General features: G+C 40.2%; 2 protein-coding genes across 9 annotated transcripts in view; one reads left to right on the top strand and one right to left on the bottom strand.

Annotated features, from left to right (window-relative positions):
* Nucleotides 1-9,677, top strand: part of IRAG2 (inositol 1,4,5-triphosphate receptor associated 2) — a 39,050-nt gene extending 29,373 nt beyond the window's left edge. For both annotated transcript variants that reach the window (XM_057428040.1, XM_057428032.1), the window contains exons 27-39: nt 1,853-1,938; nt 2,079-2,151; nt 2,911-2,965; nt 3,052-3,079; nt 3,640-3,780; nt 4,204-4,338; nt 5,175-5,322; nt 6,159-6,202; nt 6,792-6,866; nt 6,969-7,033; nt 7,638-7,739; nt 7,914-8,015; nt 9,100-9,677. In XM_057428040.1, the coding sequence (XP_057284023.1) occupies nt 1,853-1,938; nt 2,079-2,151; nt 2,911-2,965; nt 3,052-3,079; nt 3,640-3,780; nt 4,204-4,338; nt 5,175-5,322; nt 6,159-6,202; nt 6,792-6,866; nt 6,969-7,033; nt 7,638-7,739; nt 7,914-8,015; nt 9,100-9,343 (1,298 nt within the window). In that variant the 3' untranslated portion in view covers nt 9,344-9,677. The remainder of the gene's footprint in view (nt 1-1,852; nt 1,939-2,078; nt 2,152-2,910; nt 2,966-3,051; nt 3,080-3,639; nt 3,781-4,203; nt 4,339-5,174; nt 5,323-6,158; nt 6,203-6,791; nt 6,867-6,968; nt 7,034-7,637; nt 7,740-7,913; nt 8,016-9,099) is intronic.
* The window catches only part of DNAI7 (dynein axonemal intermediate chain 7), a 34,607-nt gene continuing 16,370 nt past the window's right edge, over nt 1,285-19,521 (bottom strand). For 3 of the 7 annotated variants that reach the window (XM_057428054.1, XM_057428074.1, XM_057428083.1), the window contains 8 exons: nt 18,938-19,235; nt 17,110-17,218; nt 14,077-14,243; nt 12,968-13,112; nt 11,963-12,177; nt 11,153-11,320; nt 10,837-10,950; nt 9,729-10,067 (listed from right to left, as the gene is read on the bottom strand). In XM_057428054.1, the coding sequence (XP_057284037.1) occupies nt 9,798-10,067; nt 10,837-10,950; nt 11,153-11,320; nt 11,963-12,177; nt 12,968-13,112; nt 14,077-14,243; nt 17,110-17,218; nt 18,938-19,235 (1,486 nt within the window). In that variant the 3' untranslated portion in view covers nt 9,729-9,797. Of the gene's footprint in view, nt 1,364-9,728; nt 10,068-10,836; nt 10,951-11,152; nt 11,321-11,962; nt 12,178-12,967; nt 13,113-14,076; nt 14,244-17,109; nt 17,219-18,937; nt 19,236-19,521 lie in introns of those variants that run through there. The other 4 variants (XM_057428099.1, XM_057428107.1, XM_057428064.1 and 1 more) reach the window with 4 other exon arrangements.

Genomic DNA, 19,521 nt, shown 5'->3' with positions numbered 1-19,521 from the left:
ACTGCCATCACTTCTTGTTTGGTTTTGTTCCTCTCTTTAGAGCTATCTTCCTGAACTATAATTCAGTCCCCTTCACTTAAACATATTTTCTTTCTACTAATTTGCCTCCACTGTTAATTTTCATATGTGGTCTGGGTGTCTTTGGCAAGTAGGAAACAGATACGCAAAATAGATCAGAGAGCATTCAAATAACTTTAAAGTCTGAGAATCCTTTTGCCTGTTGTACATCTCTAAAAATAAAGTGATTCTGGTATTAGAACAGAGACACTGAATCTCCACTTGTGGTTTTTGCTGGGACCACACGATGTCTCCTAAAGGTGCCTGGGAGCCAGGTCAGATATGCAGGACTCCTGCAAAAATCAGCAGGGACAAAAGGGAGCACTAAGCTGAGGTTAGGTGGGTTTCTTCTTTCCTGTACCGTTTCTTTGGCCTACTTGGGGGGGTGTGTGTCTGACTGCACAAACAGAAAACAAACCTCTAGAAAAACATGTTCTAGAAGGTATAAATAGCTGTGAGTTACCGCTGCGCCAGTAACCAGTGTGACTAGACTTTCTTCAGCATGTTAAGTATTTTCCTTCTGAAATATCTTTAATAGTTGTCTTCCTGGAGGTTACTTTTTGCCAGCTGGAATCACAGAATGGTTTGGGTTGGAACAGACCTTGGAGCTCATCCAGTTCCACCCCCTTGACACGGGCAGGGACACCATCCCCTAGACCAGGTTGCTCCAAGCCCTGTCCAACCTGGCCTTGATCACTGCCAGGGATGGGGCAGCCACAGCTTCTCTGGGCAGCCTGTTCAGCACCTCACCACCCTCACAGGGAAGAACTTCTGCCTAAGATCTCGTCTCAATCTCCCCTCTCTCAGTTTAAAACCATTCCCCCTTGTCCTGTCCCTACATGCCCTTGTAAAAAGTTCCTCTCCAGCTTTCTTGCAGCCTCCTCTAAGTGCTGGAAGCTGCTGTAAGTTTTCCCAGCGTCTTCTCTTCTCCAGGCTGAACAATCCCAACTCTTTCAGTCTGTTTTCATAGAAGAGGTGTTCCAGCCCTCTGAGCATCTTTTACCATCTTAAAGCTCTTCGATACTGTAGCACTTAAAAGTTTGTGTTGCATTTGAACTGGCTTTATCAGCTCCTGACCTTACCAGTTCATCACCACTCCTCTTCTGGGAAAGTTATTTTGTTGGCTCTATCAGCACCCTGCTAGCTCCATTTTGAGGTACAAAGGGACAGCCCAAGTGGCAGACTACATGTGATACTGATGGACACCTGAAATACCACAGCTGTAGTCATTTCATAACCTGGTTGTGCTCAAGCTCCTGGTAACAGCAGCTGAAGTAGCATCTATTTCTTGACTTTATCTGATATTCTGTAATGTGAAAGAAGAGAATTACAAATACTCATCATTTCTGTTATTTTGTACATGGGATTTTTTTCTACATATTCCTCTGTTTATAGAATTCCAAATGAAAACTCTCTAGAACTCTTTTTAAATATGCATATATAAAAGTAAAAAACACATATGCTGGTAGGAAAATAATGAAATTCATTTATCCATGGGAATATTACTGTATCTCATACAACTTCAGCTACAGCAACTAGAACCAACAGTACTACTTTCACTTGCAGCCATGTAACACTTCTTATTGGGATTTTTGCCAAGCCAAATAAAACTATCATCACACTAGTTTCTTTATGCTTTTATAGCATTCTTTGCTGCTGCCTCCCCTTCTTCATACCCTCTCATGGCATTTGCTGCAATTTCTTGTAGCCCTATTGGTCCACTGCTAGTAGACAGGGTGTGGAGGCTTGCTCTGCTTTTATCATTACATTCGGTTTTGGGAATGTTTCTCCCCAGGAGCAGATCTGACCAAGAAGAAGGAATTCTGCCCTGCAATGGAAGAACACAAAACTGTTTTTCAAAATGTTTTGAAGCAAGACCTGGTAAGAGTCCTAAGTGACAGAGAAACATAGAACAGGTTTGGCTGAGTAGTGACAAAAGAGAGCACTGCAGGAGGGGGACAGGTCCCTTCAGTGGTGGTGCGGCCCTTCCCCTGAAAAACTAATCTCTGATATGCCTATAGGAGGTGGGCCAGGAGAAGAAAAATAACAAAGAGCAGAGTGAGGAAGCACCAGTTGTGGTTCCCAGTAGGAAAGGTAAGAAGCTTTTGCTGAACACATTTGTATAACTCACTGGTGCACATGCCTGGGGCACTGAGGTAGAGCTGTGTGAAGATGTGCAGAGGACTGCCTACCCCACACCAGTTATTATGAGGGAGGGGGATTGCTTTAAGGAATAGTAATTGCAGTTGGAGATCAAAATAGATGAGGAGTGGAGAGAAGAAAATGTTACGTGAAATCTGCTTCTCTGACTTCTGCAGGTACTGACCTAACCAGGTCCATCCCCCTCTAGACAGGAGGGGAAAGTCCTTTGGAACTGCAAAGGAGTTGGGATGTGTGAAACAGTTCTGGCATGCCTGCTCCCCCCAAAGATTTGTAAAGCAGCATCCTATATGCTAGCTAAAGCTTGGAGTAATGTGTTATAGATAAGCAGGATGATGTTTCTATTTAACTGTGCTTGGGTATCTCTGCTCTTCTAGACTAGGAATGAATTTATGGGCTGGAGACTTAAGCCAAAACCTATAATTAACCATTCCTGTACTAACAGATGTCAGTTGAAGCTGACTGAACAGCTAACTTTTGGGGGGTTTCACAAGCAACAGTGCTGTGCTGTCTTACTGGTGCTCTAACCCTGATATGCTCTGAGGTACCCAAGCTGTTTTGCTTGGCAAAAGCTTGACACTGACAATCTTTGACAGTGGCTTCTGTTGAATTTAAAAAGACGTTTTCCACAAGCTGCTTTGGAGAGGTTGTTTTTTCACTTCTGTCTGAGAACTCTTTTGTCTCTCTTCTCAGGGAGTTCACCCACTGCAGGTGGCGTTAAAGGAGATAAAACAAAGCAAAATGAGTCGTAAGTGGTTTGACTTTCAATGATCACCTGCAGGTACGAATTTCAAGCTGTAGTCTGTTACATGATTGTTTCTTCTTATCCTACAGTGACTCCCCTAATGAGAAAGAAGTGGAGGTAAGTCTTGACTGCCTGCATCCTGAAGTATCCCAGACTACGGGAAGGCTTTGTAAATAAGCCCTGATTAATATCTTGTCCTGTATAAAAGAACAATGCCAAGTAGCTTAAATTGGGTGTATTTCTATAATTTGGCTTCGGAAATCTGTCTTTCCAAGCTCAATGGAAACTTTGGAAGGGATGGGGTGGGAAAAGGTGGGAATCTTTAAAACTGAACAAAAGATTTGTCGCCACTGAAACATTTGCTGGCAAGCTTGAGGGAGCAGAGCTGTGACCTCCTCCCAGGCAGAATGTGCTGATTGAAGACAGTTTTGTCAAAAGACACAGATGGCACACTGTGTGCTGCCAGGATATCACCTATTCTGGCTGCAGATTATTTCCCCCATCACTACAGATGGGAAGACTGGCTTTGGGGAAAGCGGCTGTGTTCACTTCCTCTTCTGTATCTCCCCGATAACTTTGTTCGGAGGTGTAGTCCCAAATGTCATGTTCATACCCAAATCTCCTTTAAAACTTCTGCATCATGGGTTGTTCTGAAATCTTTTGCTCTCCCATAACAGGCTGAATTCCTGAGATTGTCTTTAGGCTTTAAATGTGACTTATTTACCTTGGACAAGAGAGTGAGGCTTGAAGAAAGGTCCCGAGACTTGGCTGAAGAAAACTTGAAAAAGGAGATCACAAATGCTCTAAAGATGTTAGAGGTTAGTATTGGCCGAGGTTGGTAGGGTGGGTGGATGAGCAGTTGTGAAAGTGCCTATCAATACTGTGTTTTCTAGGATGAGTGTGTGTGTAATGCATTAAGTTCTGAAGTGATGCTGTTGAAACAGAAAAGACTTAGCACTTGAGAGCTGGCCTTTGTCTGAGTGTACCGTGTGCTCAGGCAGCGGGCAATCTTTCTATTGTACAAGCATCTGGCAAGAACCCCTGTCTTCAGCTGATTCTATGCCAGGTAAGCTGAAGTCTCTGCCCATAGGTATGTAGTCAAGTTACACTTATTCAGAATGTTGGATGCTGATCTTGTGACTGTGTGGGTCTGAACATGACTTCTTAGGACCATCAGCTGGGGTCACCCTTCTTTCTCTACTAGCAGCTCGCATTTGTTTTCTTACCCATATTCCTTTTAGGCTTTAGTTCCTTTGTGTGAAGAAGATAATCAAGCGCAGGAGATCATTAAGAAGTTGCAGAAAAGCTTGCACTTCCTCAGCCAGTATGCAGCCCGAGTTGCCAGCAGGGCAGAGATGTTGGGAGCTATTAATCAGGTAACCGCTTTCATGTAAATGTATTTTGCACAAAGGTAAAAGCTGCTAGATGTAAAGACATAGCAGTGTCTGTTTGCTAGGTTTCTGGTTTCAGAATTAGATTTGGGAGTCTTGTGTTTGTAATGCTGACTGACCAGTACAGCTTAGTCCTGGCTTTCTCTTCACAGATCGCTGTTTGTGTTGTTATAAAGAACCCTAGGCACTGAAAGCGGCTACATTGCATTAGCATTGTGCAAAAGCACACAACAGAAATATGGTTCTGATTTAAAACAAAAAGAACACCAAATAAATAAAAATCGAAAAAGAGAATTTGTAGCAGAGGGACATGTACAATAGAGAGAGCAAGGATACAGTGTGATAACAATAGACTTGTTGCTCAAATGGTATTTCTATGGCCTATGTAAAGGGCAGCTAATAAGCTAAGCCTATGGAAATTTACAAAGACCTGCTCAGATGTTTTGTGTGTGCTTGCATAATGCCAAAGAACAGCATGAAAATATGACTTGGCAATACCAGCAAATGCGTGGTGACAGCTGAGACTGTAGATGAGAGAGAGAGATGAGGAGGAGTTGTAAAGGCTCAGAAAATGAAGACTAATTTATTTTAGGATAAGAGTAATCACTGGAGAAATGAGACCTGTGTAACTTTGGCACGCGTTGAGAGATGGGTTGTAGTGACACTTTGAAAGGGTGGACAAACATGAGAGAATGTTTCATCACAGTGATACAAGATGAGAGTAAACGGTTAAGGGGGGGGGGGGGGGACTAATAACATCTGAACACAATGAAGTTCCTCAAAGAGCTGTTTCTTTTTTTCTACTGCATTTGCTTGGTTAGGAGAGCCGCGTCAGCAAGGCTGTGGAAGTAATGATTCAACATGTGGAAAACCTGAAGCGCATGTATGCAAAAGAACATGCAGAACTTGAGGAGCTGAAACAGGTCCTTCTCCAGAATGAGAGATCCTTTAGTTCTCTTGGAGAGCGAGGTAACTAAGAAAAGCTGATTAATCTTTCCTCTTTCTGGCACCTGCCAGATAGACCCTTAAAGTTGAAGCATAACCTCTGAGGTGGAGGTGTTACGAGATTGTTGTATCTCCATACCTAAAACTAGAGGGGAAAATTAGCAATTTACTAACAGTACTAGAAACACCTCTTCCAGATGAAACTTTTATGTCATGAATCTCAGGGTGGGGGGAAACATTGCAAGTATGCAGTGATATTCTGGCTCTTTTTACCACATTGCATGTGGTAGTGATAATCTTACTCCTTGAGAGCAGTAAAATTGGGTGCTTGCTCACTGAAGCATTTCTAGTAGCTGTTTGTAGGTTGCTGAGCTTTAACTGCTCTCTACAGATGCTTCCTGCTCTCTTCTAAACATGAATTACAGACTTCTGAAGTGCAGGTGTTCTGAATCTCCCCCTCTAAGCAGATGGTAGAGTGGTCAGGTTTTAAGATGCGCACTTGCAGCTTTGACAGAGAAGTATTAAATTCTGCTGAAAAACAGGGCATGTGTTTTAAAAACAGAAAGGGCAGTCCTGCACACCAGTGAAATACTTGTAGGAGCCTTCTGAATCACAGGCTGTTCCTTCCTGACTGGAAAACATTGTCCTTGGTAACACATTTAAAGATGGCAACAGAAACTGATGCTTGTAGAAGATGTAACATAAATGAATATTATGAAATTATCTAATGAAATGGAAAACTTTTTCCTGAAATAAAAATACACTCTGCTTACACAGATATGGCAAAAAGTCAGACCCTTAGTTGCAAACAAAGCTTGCTGCATTCCTGTAAACCTTTCTGGTGTTTGATCTCTTCACAGATGAATCTACAAATAAAAAGCTACCAAATTCTTTTAACTTCAAGGTAATGGCCCTTACAGCCTAACATGAAGTGTCAAGTGTCATTAAGTGCATGTCTTTGTTTTTCTTTGCTTTGTTGTGTGCTGGTGATCTGCTATATGCTTGGCTTGGTGGGTTTCTGCCTCAAGTATGGGCTGATGTCATCAAACATGAGGAGATGTTTTTCAGTATATCTGTGCTCTCATGCAGTGGTTAAGAAATACTGTTCATGTGTCTTTCTGTCAGTGGGGTTAGCACAGAAAGATGGAAAAAATAGATGGAAGCTATTCAAATTGACTGGGAATTCCTACGAGTACCTTTAGGGGAATTTAAATGCATTCAGCTGTATTTTGCCAGAAGCTGTGTATCCAGCCTCACTTCAGACATTCTGGGGTGGGGGGGAGGGGGGGGGAGCATTTAGTATGGAAAGATGCACCTTTAAAGAATATGGTTTGGGCTGTGCTTGTGATTTGATTCTTCATGTGTCACTCCAAGCTAAGTATCAACATCTATTTTTTCAATACAGTTTGTATAAAAACAGATGGTATGTTATGTGATCAGTGAGTAATCCAGTCATTCCTTGATAGAGTCAGTAATGCCTCTTATTTGTATAGCCATCATCCCTACGAAGAGTTAGCATTGCAGCATTGCCTAGGAGTGCTGGAAGTGCAGGTATTGGGTTGACACTGGTAAGTAAAGGTTCTCAGGTGGTGAGGTGCTTGATCTTCTCAAAACTGGCTGGGCTAAAGCATGAAGTTGCCAATGCAGTAAGTGTCCAACTTCTTCTCCAGGCCCAACTCCATGAATCTGACGGAGATGAACGGAGTGATAGATTCAACAGGAGATCAAGCAGTTGGTAAAGTTACTTGGTTAAAATCTTATAACTATGCCTGTATTAAGCAGCTTATGGAGCATCTTGAGGCATAATAATGTTTAGGCTACAACTTTTCATTAGTTTCACATGCTTCAGTAGGTAAATGAGCTTTTGGCATTAAATGTTACAGCCCCTTTTTATGTGGGGCTTTTTTGTTTGTTTGTTGTCTTTTTTTATTAAGAGTTGAGAGCTTTAAAAAAGAAGTCATCTCAACTGTCAATATGAAATCCAGGCAGTTGGCATTGACGGATCTTAGGTTTGGGCTTTTTGGTTGTTTTAGGTTTGCGTTTTTCTGTTTGTGGGTGGGTTTGGGCTTTTTTGTTTTAAGAATCCGAAGTTCAGGTAACTAATTTTGGAACTTTTGTCTAAGGCCTACCCAAATAAGTAGAGAACTACTGAACTTCAGGTGTTCAGTGGCAGGCTGGACAGGGCTTCGAGCAACCTGTTTTAGCGGAAAGTGACCCTGCCCACGGCAGGAGGCTGGAACTAGATGAGCTTTAAAGTCTTTTCCACCCCAAACCATTCTGTGATTCTGTGAATTTCTAATCATGGGGAAATTAAAGCAAATTTGTTTAAAACATAACAGGGGGCGATTAGGAGCAAAGCAAAATGAGAAGCGTCCTTCACTACAGCGGTTCATTAGCACATATTCCTGGGCTGAGTATGAAGACTTACATTCTGAAACAAAGTAAGTCCAAGAGCAGCCTCCTCTGAGGTGTGTTGTGCAGGGTTGGCTGGTTTGTTTTTAATGAACTCTTGACTGTCCACCACCTGATCGGGGGTATAAAGTCAAACTCTTGTGAGCTGTGTCGAATTGAATGCTTGATGGAAAAGCTTTGGTACTGTTGATGCTTGCTTACAGGAATGAGCAGTCGGAATCACCTGTTGAAGCACAAGAACCATCCAGGAAGGAAAGTGTCTCTGAAAACGGAAAACATGCATCAAAATGGAACCTAGAGTCAGCGTAAGTTTTCTCACATCATCGTGAGGCAAAGCAGTGTTTGGGTGGTGGACGTGGGAAGAGTAGCTCTGGTTTGGTTGTTAATGCCCACCTCTTAAACAAACCAACTGGGAATGAGTAATTGCATATGCCAGAGATTCTCCCCACCAGGGATTAATTACTAATCCTAAATGGTGAGGTAAAGAGAAGCCTCATGCCATGATCCCATCTTTTTTTGTGACTATGCCAGATGTTACAGCTAGGCTACCAGGTCATGCTGACATGTACTCATAAAAATGACTGAGGAGTTGAGGCCTGTGCAAAACTTACTAGCAGTTTTAGTGCAGACTGAGACACAAGTAGTTACCGGGACTGACTCCAGACTATTCTAGTTAATTTCACTGAGTATTTTGAGCCCAAGAAGAGGGTATTCTCCTAAAGAATTGTTCCTTGGAAGCTCCTGTCTCACAGGAAAGCAGGTCTGCTGTCTCTGCAGAGAAACTGTTTATTCCATACAACTGTACAATACTAAGCCTCCACTGTGAGCATTTCTGATCAAGGGGGAGAAAAGACAGTTATGCTAGTGTTTAAAACTGAGAAGACAGCAAGCACAAATAGAATTTTCTTTCTACTGTTTGATAAAGGATGGAGCTGCCCAATGTCATGAGAGGTCTAGGACTTGGACAGTCAGGGTAAGACTTATCCCTAGCCTGAAGAAAGGCACCAAACCCCTAGAAAACAGGAAAACCATAAGGGCAGTGCTTTCAGTGCTTGCTGCAAGCAAGATTTCTTGATGGGCTGCAAGGCAGCTTTTCTGAATCCTTTTCTGAAACAGTGTGGAGCGTGGGTAGACTTAGAAGTTGGGTCAGCCTAAATAGCTGATCAAGAACTTGCGTACTTGAAGTCTGCATTTTAAACCCAGAATACAAGCTACCACTGTACATAGCTCCTGATACAGTAACCACCTTGTCACTTTCGATAGTTAAGGATCTGTATGTTTGTTTGTGGGGTATGGTTTGCTTTAGGGTTTTTTGGGAGTGGTGTGGGAAAAGGACTTCCAAGTTTTGAAGAAAAACTGAACCCCTCTATGTCTCATTCTTCTGTGCAGGTGCAATTTAATGTCATTGTGGGCATCCCATTTCAAGGCTTCCTTTTCCAACGCTAACAAAACTCTCTGGGTTTCTGTTTCTATCCTGGTACTGCTCGCTGCTCTCACAAGCTTCCTCACTGGGCTGTCTCTTCAGAGACCAGCAGATGCAGCACCTGTAGGCACCAGGGACTCCTGGACTTCACTACAGCAACTGTTGTGGCCATACACAGGACTCCAACACAATGGACCACCCCCAGTATAACAAAGGTTCTGATTTTTGTAGTTCCTATTCCAAGTTCTGGATGAATGTGAGAAGCTGTGATAGTATATTTAAGGATACATGGTTGGGTTTATTTTGTTGGGTTGTGGATGTTTTGGGGGTGAGATCTATTTTTTTTTTTTCTTTTTTAAAAGCATGACTTGAAATTTAGAAACTTTTTTTTTCCTATTCTGACAAGCGTCATCTGTACAAGTACCTAAACTTTACAAGTTTCAGGTTTACAATAAAAGTAATTTTGAACGTAGCTAATGAGAAATATGACAATGTTCTAGCCACAAGAGAATAAAGAACTTATTTTGCTTTAACAAAATTAAAATGTTTGTATTTTAGTCACTGAAGCTGTTCCAATGATTTGAATAGGAAAGGATTTGAGACTTGAAATGTAACTTTATTGAAAGCTTTTGCTAATAAAGTTTTAAAGAGAAGCATGCAGTACTTAAGAGTATGTTAAAACTCTTGTAGCGAGGAGTAGCTGATATACAACATCAGTGAACAGGAAGCTAGCTGTTTCCACTTTATCTATTGCTTCTTTGCTGGAAAAGTCCTTAAGCATATGGTAGATTGTGGAGTGAAATTCAGAATCTTCCTCTCTCTCTTCTGAAAAAGCTTCACTGCTTTCGGTGATCTTGAGCTTTTGTGCTTTCTGACCATTAAACAGATAAAGAGACCAGTCTTTGACAGATTCTGCTTTAAGATGCTCAGTTACCTATTACAGAAAAAATGAGCTGTAAGATGAAGCCTATGACACTGACAGAGTATAAATTCTAGATGAAACTAAAAATTCCTGTATACTCATGAATGTAATACACAAACAAAACCAAGGTGCTGCCATGAACCCCTAAACCAAAAGACTGTGTACCAGGTACTGCATCAACACCATTACCTTCTATCTTGTTTGCCTCTGTAAAATACAAGTTTTGGTCACTCCCGCGGCTGCTCTTGAGTCCTATGGAGAAAGGAGCTAGGTGCAACAGGCCTCATTTGTTTTAGTTCTTGCTCTTTGGATTAAGTATTAAGCTAAAATAGTTGTATGTCACATGCATTTAACTCGGGAGAGTGGGAGAGCTGCTCAAGACTTCAACACTATGGTGTGTTCTGTCCTACAACCAGTAGGATACTTCATGAAAATTGGCATCTAGCTCTATCATCCCAGCTTTGGCCAAAGCCTAAACAGCTAACCTACCAGTTCTACAGCTTAGCACATCAGCAAGTTCTCTGTTACTGAGACATGTGTCCAGGTAGAAATCTGACGTCAATGAGCTAAGAAGCTGACTCTGAAGCTTTACTCACACACACACGCGCACACACACACACTCTGAATGCTAGTAAGTAACCACAAACAGTAACAGCCTAGGCAGGGGTTGAAGACACTGTGAAATAAGTGCAATTGCTGTAAGTTAATTGTTTCCATCTCTTCAACTGTGACATAATGCTTATGCTGGTTTTCTCTAGAAGTTTGGACTAAATCCACAAACCTTGAACACTACTTGCTCTTGGCCTGCTTCTAGATTCCACTTGCTCCTGCCAAAAGCAAAAGCAGATGCAAGCAGTGCCATCTGCTGATAAGCCTTAGCTTCTGCTATGGGTGCCTGTAATACAAAAGTACAGTATATGTTGTTCAGTATAACTCCCTGTTATACAAATGTAAGAAAAACATGGCTTAACCACAATTCACTGGCTAAGTTGTCAGAACAGTTGTGCACTTCTCACCTGACTCTGCACAACATGCCTTCTAAGTGAAAAATAAGTGGGGAAAAAAACAACAGGAAAACCATCCTCTCTTGGACTCACCTTCTTGTTCAGAGAGAGGTATGTGTAAGAACGCTCTCCTGGAAAAATATTCACACCAGCTTTTTTCAAAACTTCTCTTAGGTTAAGTGGACTTATCCATTTTCCTGTGATGTGGGAAAGCACCTGCTTCTCTTCCACCACTACTGAAGACAACATACACTGATTACCCTGTTGTACAAACCAGTAAAAGCAACTTACTGGTCATGAAAGCTTAACTTGCCAGTCACAAAAGCTATTTTCTGTTTCAGGCATCAACTATTAGTATCTCTGCTATTCTGAAGAAACATAGTTTTCTGTAGGATTTCAGAAATGACACTGGCCTACTGACCCATGCTTATGCTCATAATGACTCTTTAAAATCATGTCTGTTACTGAGATGACTTACACAGTAATAAGCATATGGATAATCATGTGTAACGCCACCTTTAGAAGGAACAAGTTGCAGTAGTAGTAGATTGCCTGAAATGCTTTTATTTCTCTTGGTATAGGTGGGAGGAGAGATATTTTAAGTCTGTAGCTGATACGACTGTCTTGAATTCAGCAAGGTACTGTCAATATCAAAGCATTCACTGGAATGTTGCAGAAACAATCATACACGTGCTTTCTTCTGACCAGTTCACAAAAAGTAACTGAAATTAAATTACCAGTACTGTTCCTTAGAGTGCTTGGAAAGGAAGAAATCTCCCTTCATTTTCACTGGCACAGTGGGATTCAAGTTGCTCTCATGGAAGCACATCAAGTTCTTAATAAAGGACACTAATAATTTCTCTTAAATTGCAAATGTTTTATAAGCAAAATTATTTATAGTACCTTGATTTGTATATGAATCATTGCAAAGACTGTAGTAACTATAAGTAGTGCTTCGTCTGTGCCAGTAGGTTGCAGTTCCCATCCCTGATATGGCATGTTGATATGAGCATCCTGGAGAAGTGCTATTGTATAAAAGGCCCCCATCTTAAAGGTGATACTCTTTTCTGCTGTTTCATATGTTATGCTGCCAATGTCATCAGTTCTCCACTGCTGGCCTTTACAGAAGGGATGCAAAAATACAAAGATGTATATCTAAAGCTTCTGCTTGGGATATGTACTTGGGAAGAATTAGTGAAGACATCCCAGGATAACTAACACTGACCCATCATTAAGATAAAATGTTAGGCATAAAGACAATTCATTTAAGGCAAAAAACTCTACATGTTATAATTGTCTTTACCTATAAGATTAGGCTAATTTTGACAGGAAAGCTTCTCCTTAATTTCAAAAGAAATACAAATACTGATGTAACTGTCATTTCTTATGTGCTATAAAGCTGTCCACAAAATAATTTTCAAAGTAACTTCAAGCATCAAACTGTTTAAATGGGTTCTACTCACATTAATGAATGTAAAGTCAGAGGTATCTTGTATTTATCTAAGAACTAGAATATCACATTTGGATTTTAACATTTAATTTTCATAGTATTAATACTAATACATGTTAAGTTGGCTTAAAGTGGACTTTACATGACTTTACCCTAGGAAAACTTGATTTGTGGCATACAGGTGTACTGCTGCCCATTAAATGGTGTGCATTTATTTTTTCTATTAATATTAAAAAGCTACAGTAAAAAGCCTCAACAAGTGGTCCATTACTAGATATAATGCAGAAGCAAAACAGAACCAGAAATAACTGAACCAAATTAATTACTATTGAAGGTCCCAAATTATTTCTGGGCTCTGAATTGACTCTCATCTTTACAGCCTGGTTCTGGAAATAGTAAAACTCAGGTATAAATTCCATTATTCAAACTTACAATAAATTTATGTCCTAAATTCATACCTGCAGGTTCCCAGCGGGCTATCACAGGAGTTGCAAAATACATCACATTGTCAGAAAGCCTAAGGGTTATCTCTATTGGTGGATGTGTGGCATCTTCAGCTTCTTCTGGGGGATATGGATATGCCTCCAATCCAACATTATGTAACTTTGGAAAGGTGGGAAAGGAACACGTATCATTTTTATTAGAAAATGCAGTAGCCTATGTAAGCCCATCCGATCACCTGCAGAGTTTCCTAACACACCATTAGAAACTCATTACTATGAAGGGTTTGCTTGTGTTGCACATTTCAAACTACAGTGTTGAAGATGATAGACAGTGAAAGGGTGACTGCCAACAGGCCTTTGAACACTTCATGTACTGTTGATGGCACCCTTAAGACAGTACCATATGGTAGACATAGTCATTTTTTTAATAGACCCACAGTCTTAAAAAAAAAAAAAAAAGCAACAAAGAAACCCACCCAAAAATCAAACAAACAAAAGAAAACAAACCAAAAACCCAAGAGCACTTGCAAGGCAAAAGCAGATGTAATCTTAGTTTGTCCACACAGTGTCAAAGGGAATGAAAGATGTCATATGTGACTGGTAATGCAGATCTGTGTGTGCAGCTGGGAATTGATCTGCCCATACTCCCACTTTCTTAATTTGTATGGGAATTTCACTTATTAAAGGTTTTCAGCTTCAGAGTAAAATCTGTGCATTGCATCAGGCTCCACAAGTGGGAAAACTAGAACATAATAGCTATAGTTCTCAGATCGCTTGCAGAGCCTGGGACTGAACTGGCAGTGTACCTTTCACATAAGGAAAAAATTAAGACCCCTTCTCTTTGCTTTTATTTTGGCCAAGAGCATTTTCCAGCACAACAATCTGTGCTAGCTGCACTGATGACCACTGACTATGCACACACCTCTGTAAGTGCAGGCTAATCTGTTCTCCTCCAAAAACTGGCCAAGTGTAATTGAAAAATTACTTGAACACTTGGCCGTTCAGTTTGCTGCTCAAGAAATCATGTACGCTGCTCCTGCACAGTTGTGCCACAGCTCAGGAACAGGTCTTTAAGGATGATAGGGAAGAGGACTATATAGCATGGAACCTCTTTCCTCACTTACCTCCACCATACTCCAGTCCTTGATTCGTTTGACCTGGCGTGGAACCTGCAGAGCATCAATATGGTACACACCACCCACGGGTACAAACTGCTGCAAGTCAACAATGTTTTCATCTGGTTTTGGCTCTTCTTTTTCACTCGTCTCTTCCTGTATCAGTGGCTCCTGAGCTACAAAATAACCAAACAACATGGATTAACTTGCAGTTTAAACTAAGACACTGGAATTTCCCACTTCTACAATTTTTCACTTTTGCACACGCGCTCAATGTGCTTTACACTCTGCAGCATTTTAGCACCATCTACTGGTGTTTCCCAAACTTTCTAACAGTTACCTGGAATGTGGGAAGGACAGCCAACTGGACAATGAAAAGTAGTTCTTGTTTTGGTACTGAGCTTTTTAACAGATGATTAATACCTGCTCTACCCTTGTAGTCATACAGGAATAAGGTTTTACTGCCAAAGTGAGTCACATCAGCAACAGAAGAATTTCACAGGTACACAATACAGCAGATTCTAGACAGGTTTAGTAATATTGTATGGATATGAAAAGAAGTAAGGCAAATAAAAAGATATAAGGCACCTTGTATATAAGATATAAGGTCACTGGAGAAGCTGAAAGTTCCTATTTATGAAGAGCAAGAGGGATCAAACGTGAAACAAAATCTTCAGATAAAAAGATAATTCGTCTTTTTTTATACATATAATTATAGATTATACATGTATTTGAATTTAAGTTTCAATTAATTGGAAAATGTTATTAGAAGGCATCAATGTCATGGACAAATATGCCTAGAAATATTTTCTTTAAAAACTAAAAAAAAGCCCATGTTAAATAGTGCACCAGATGTTACAGAGGGAGAACAGAAATTACCGTTAACAGGGATCAAGAAAAGTGTTCAATACTGTAAAAACCAGCTACTTTGTGTTATGAAATTTGCTTTTAGAGAGTGAGATAATTAAAAAAATTATAAATATCTATATAAGCTGTCTACAAGATTTCTAAAACGCAAGTGAAAATTATGTTGATTTTATAAAGTCAGAAGTAGTCATATTATGCAGATGTTTTATCCTACTGTAGTCACACAACAACATAATGTCCTGTTCCAATAAAAAAAATACACAGGAAGTGAAACACATTTTACTGCCAGCCACAGTGGTAGCTTGCATTTTAACTCTCTCTTTAAAATAATAATACAAAAATAATTAAGTGTCTGCTTAACAAAACCATTCTCCCAAACTAAATTAACTTCTTAACACTGGTACAACAAAGTTAAATCCAGAGAACTGCAGTAGTTCTTGCTCTTTTCCCTGTTGTCGCATTCCTACTTTTTATCTCATCTACCTAGCTGCCTGTTCTCACTGAATTTGTGGCAACTGTGTATCCTTTCAAACTCTCTTCTGAAAACTGGTTGAATTTTAACTGGATTTGAATATCATTAGCATGCCAGCAAAAGCATACTTTCGTAAGCCTTCTCCCCTTATTAAAGAAGATCAACAAGCTAGAAGGCATTCAGGTATAATTAGTATACTTCTGTGCACATACATTTCGCCTACTTACTATGGTAGGGATTTCCTAAGTCTTACTGAAATAAAATAACAATTTCCTCCAAGTAAAGCCCAAGTTCTTTATATGCCCTTGAAAACCACCTTGTTTGAGTGGTCTTTAGGGTCTAGGCTGACATGCAATTGCTTGGACTGTGCTCTGCAGAAAGTATGTAGTGGGGTTTGGGTTTTTTACAAGAAAAAGATGCAGTTCAGCTAAACTATGCTGAAGAGTTTGCAGTTATTTTATTCAAGACAGTATTACAAGAAAACTCTTACTAAACTGAAGGACACTGCAACACTGAAGAAATTTGTAACTTAACTTACAGATAGACAGATAGATAAACAGTTTTAGTTCCTAGAATTAGGCCCTCTTTTAAGCAAAGTGTATCAGCAAGTATCTCACTTTAAGCCCACATGTCAGTAATGCTCAGTAATAACTTACATGACCTGAGTGCCTACTATTATATGCAACTGAATCTTCTTTTTTTTTCTGTGGAAGTCAGTCTCACCAGGCAGCCTGTCAGATTCATAAAAACCGTGTGTCTCACCCACAAGCATACATAAATATATTCATAACAATACACAACTGTACATAAACATAACAAACATGTACATGAATATTAATCAATAAGTGTGGGGACAAATTCCATTTTCCTACTTGGCTGATTTTCTTCCTGCATTTAGCAATCATTCATAGAAATGTCAACAAAACTCAACTGTTATCAAAACACAGAAACATAGAATCATAGAACGGTTTGAGTTGGAAAAGACCTTAAGATCATCTACTTCCAAACCCCCTGCCATGGGCAGGGACACCTTCCACTAGACCATGTCTCCCAAGTCCCTGCCCAACCCAGCCTTGAACACTGCTAGGGATGGGGTAGACACAGCTTCTCTAGGCAACCTGTGCCAGTGCCTCAACATCCTCATAATGAAGATTTTTTCCTAATATCTAACCTAAATCTACCCTCAATATATAATTGATATATTGTACATTGATATACATATTTTTGTATATTATATATTTCATTCTATATATTATATAAATCATATTGTTTTGTGTATCATTACACTGTATTGATATACATCATAGAATCATAGAATAGTTAGGGTTGGAAAGGACTTTAGGGATGCTGGGGAGGGACTCTTCATTAGGGGCTGTAGTGATAGGACAAGGGGTAACAGGTTAAAACTTAAACAGGGGAAGTTTAGATTTGATATAAGGAGGAAATTCTTTACTGTAAGGGTGGTGAGGCACTGGAAGAGGTTGCCCAGGGAGGTTGTGAATGCTCCATCCCTGGCAGTGTTCAAGACCAGGTTGGATGAGGCCTTGGGTGATATGGTTTAGTAACATTGTATATTTATCGACATCAATATATTTATAAACATTATTTTTCACATGAAAATCTTTATCACAATGTTTCCATATATAAAATAAAATACTTAGAATAAGTACTTTTGCAATCTGTACATAAAACTAACCAAATACCTATTGATAGTGACGATATGTCCAAGATTTCTGATTTCTTCTCAGCTTCCTCCCCTGTCTCATTTACATCAGCTATGCTACTGATGTTTTCTTGGAATGAGACAACACTCTATATAAAAAGCAAAAGACATTTTTTCATTAGTCAGAGACATACATATGACTATACTCAGTAAAAAAGAGGTACCACCTCCTTCAAGGAGGTCCAAGGAGAAAGAGTACAGTTCCTCTTCTCCAGCAACAATTTTGCTACTGGGTCAAGGTTTCTAGGAGAAATCATTTCCTACCCAGTAAGCAACAACAGTTTTGATTAAAAGTACTCTCTAAGGCTGGAACTGGATATATAAATAGAGATAAACATCATTACTTCATTCCCACAGCAAATTCCACCTTAAGCTCCCAAAGTACCATGCAAGCACTTAATCCTTTCAGCAGCATGTGCACTCAAAAATTCTGTTTATGCTGACTTTACAGCAAGAAGTGACACAAACAAAACTTAAGCTAACGTTGAATCCAAAGCCATGCTGAAATTCTGCCAAAACCCCCACTTGCAGTTCTAGCCTGTGCCTTGCCTGTAATACTTACTCACTTTCTTACACTGCTTTCTATTTTCAAAACATTACCGTAGATGTCCAGCTAAATTTCCAGCCAGATACAAATTCAACCCTGTCACAGCAGACTCTTCTGGAAGCACAGCAGTTCAGAGTACCAGCCATAGATTTGGAGGCACAGGCACCTCCTGTGCCCTGTGCTGTGCTTGCCAGTATGTGTGAAGAACACACATCTCCTGAAAGAGGCCAGAAGGTGAGGGGAAAGAAAGAGGACAGAAGGTGAGGGGAAAGAAGCATTTACGCACATAAATATGGGAGAAGTCAAGGCAGAGCCAGACAGAAGGACAGGCTGCAGCAGCTGAGAGAAGTGGTGTCTTCAGAAGGAACATGACAGTTCACAAAATGGGATTGAGAGAAAGACAGTAAGACCTGGGAAAGAAAGAGAGAGAACAAAATGAGGAGCTTGAAGAAAAATCTGAAAAAACACAGGCAAAAACTGCTGAAAGACAAAATTTGTCACATAAACAAAGAAACCAAGAAAAATGGAATTTCAGGCACTTATTGGCTACAAAGGTGCTGGGGACTGAAAAGTTAAAATGCAAAGATTATGGCTCCAAACATATTAAGAAGACATAAAACGTGATGTCTTACAGTTATTTGTGCAGAAATTTTAGATAGAGAATCTGAATCACTTATTTGCAGGTCACAGATGACACCAAAATTTTAAAAAAACAACCCAGTGAGAAAAATACAAAACCAAGCAACTTTCACAACACCTGAAGCCAACAGTGTTTGGGAAGCCCTTGAGGGCAAAGCTTCAGCATACAGACACAGAGCAGCCATGTAACTGCACAACCAAGACCTGCTGAACTCTGAATCCTATTCTGCATGCTGTGACTTTCACCAATATTGGATTCCTGCAGTGATTTTATGGGGTTGTCAGTCTCTCAGAAGCAGAATATATGGAAATATTTTACAATGGCACCTGATGTTTCTCATGGCTTGATCCTACTCTTAAACTACCAACCAAATGCCAACACATGCATGCCAACTGCACTGCAACTATCCCACCCTGTCCAAACCCTCCCCCTCTACCTTCTGTACAACAATCTTTGGTCATCCATCTCTCCATTCCCTTGAGAAGAATTATGACACAGTACAAAACATTTAAGAACTTGGCTCACTCAGGCACAGGATACATTAAGAAACTGTTACACTGCAACTGGGCCTTGAGTAACAACAGCAATGTGGAACATCCTTTGGTGAGGTTTTTTACCTACCTTTCTCCTACCACATGTTTTTTCTTCAGCAGGCATGCTGGGCTCTTCTTTAACAGGCATGCTGGGGTCTTCATTGGCTTTGTTTCCCTCTTCTCCTGGTTCTACATCATCTTTTGAATCCTGAATTAACTCTTTGCTATCTAAGACTTCCAATTTTGGCACACTCTGACACTGCAGCCAAAGTGGAGACACATGATCATAATGAGTATGCAATATGCGAACAGCAACACTGCTCACAGCCAATGACTTTGGAAGATCAAATCCATGCTGTGCATCACAAAACATATGACTTTTGAACCTGTAAACAGGAGTTTAAAAAATAACATTCCCTAGTAAGATTGGCAGAACTTTTTTCTTTTTTCATAAGTATTCAAATCACTGTTCTACATTAAGTCACCTAGATTCTCTTTTGTCACATGGCACAATCTACGAAAACAGAGTCATGATACACTTCCTGTCTTTTACTGACAGCTGTCTGTAAGCCCCTCCAGAGAAGCTGCAACTGCATTAAGGGGATCAAGAGCTGCACAAATAACTGACCTGATAGGATGACAATGAGGCAGAATCAGGCAGCAGCTCTTTTA

The sequence above is a fragment of the Pezoporus wallicus genome, unplaced genomic scaffold, assembly GCF_028554395.1.
Source record: "Pezoporus wallicus isolate ANWC-B61680 ecotype Strahan unplaced genomic scaffold, APGP_CSIRO_Pwel_v1 scaffold_3294, whole genome shotgun sequence".
Taxonomy (NCBI): Eukaryota; Metazoa; Chordata; class Aves; order Psittaciformes; family Psittacidae; genus Pezoporus; species Pezoporus wallicus.
The sequence above is the reverse complement of the archived record's forward strand: the minus strand, read 5'-3'. Positions and strand labels throughout refer to the sequence as shown.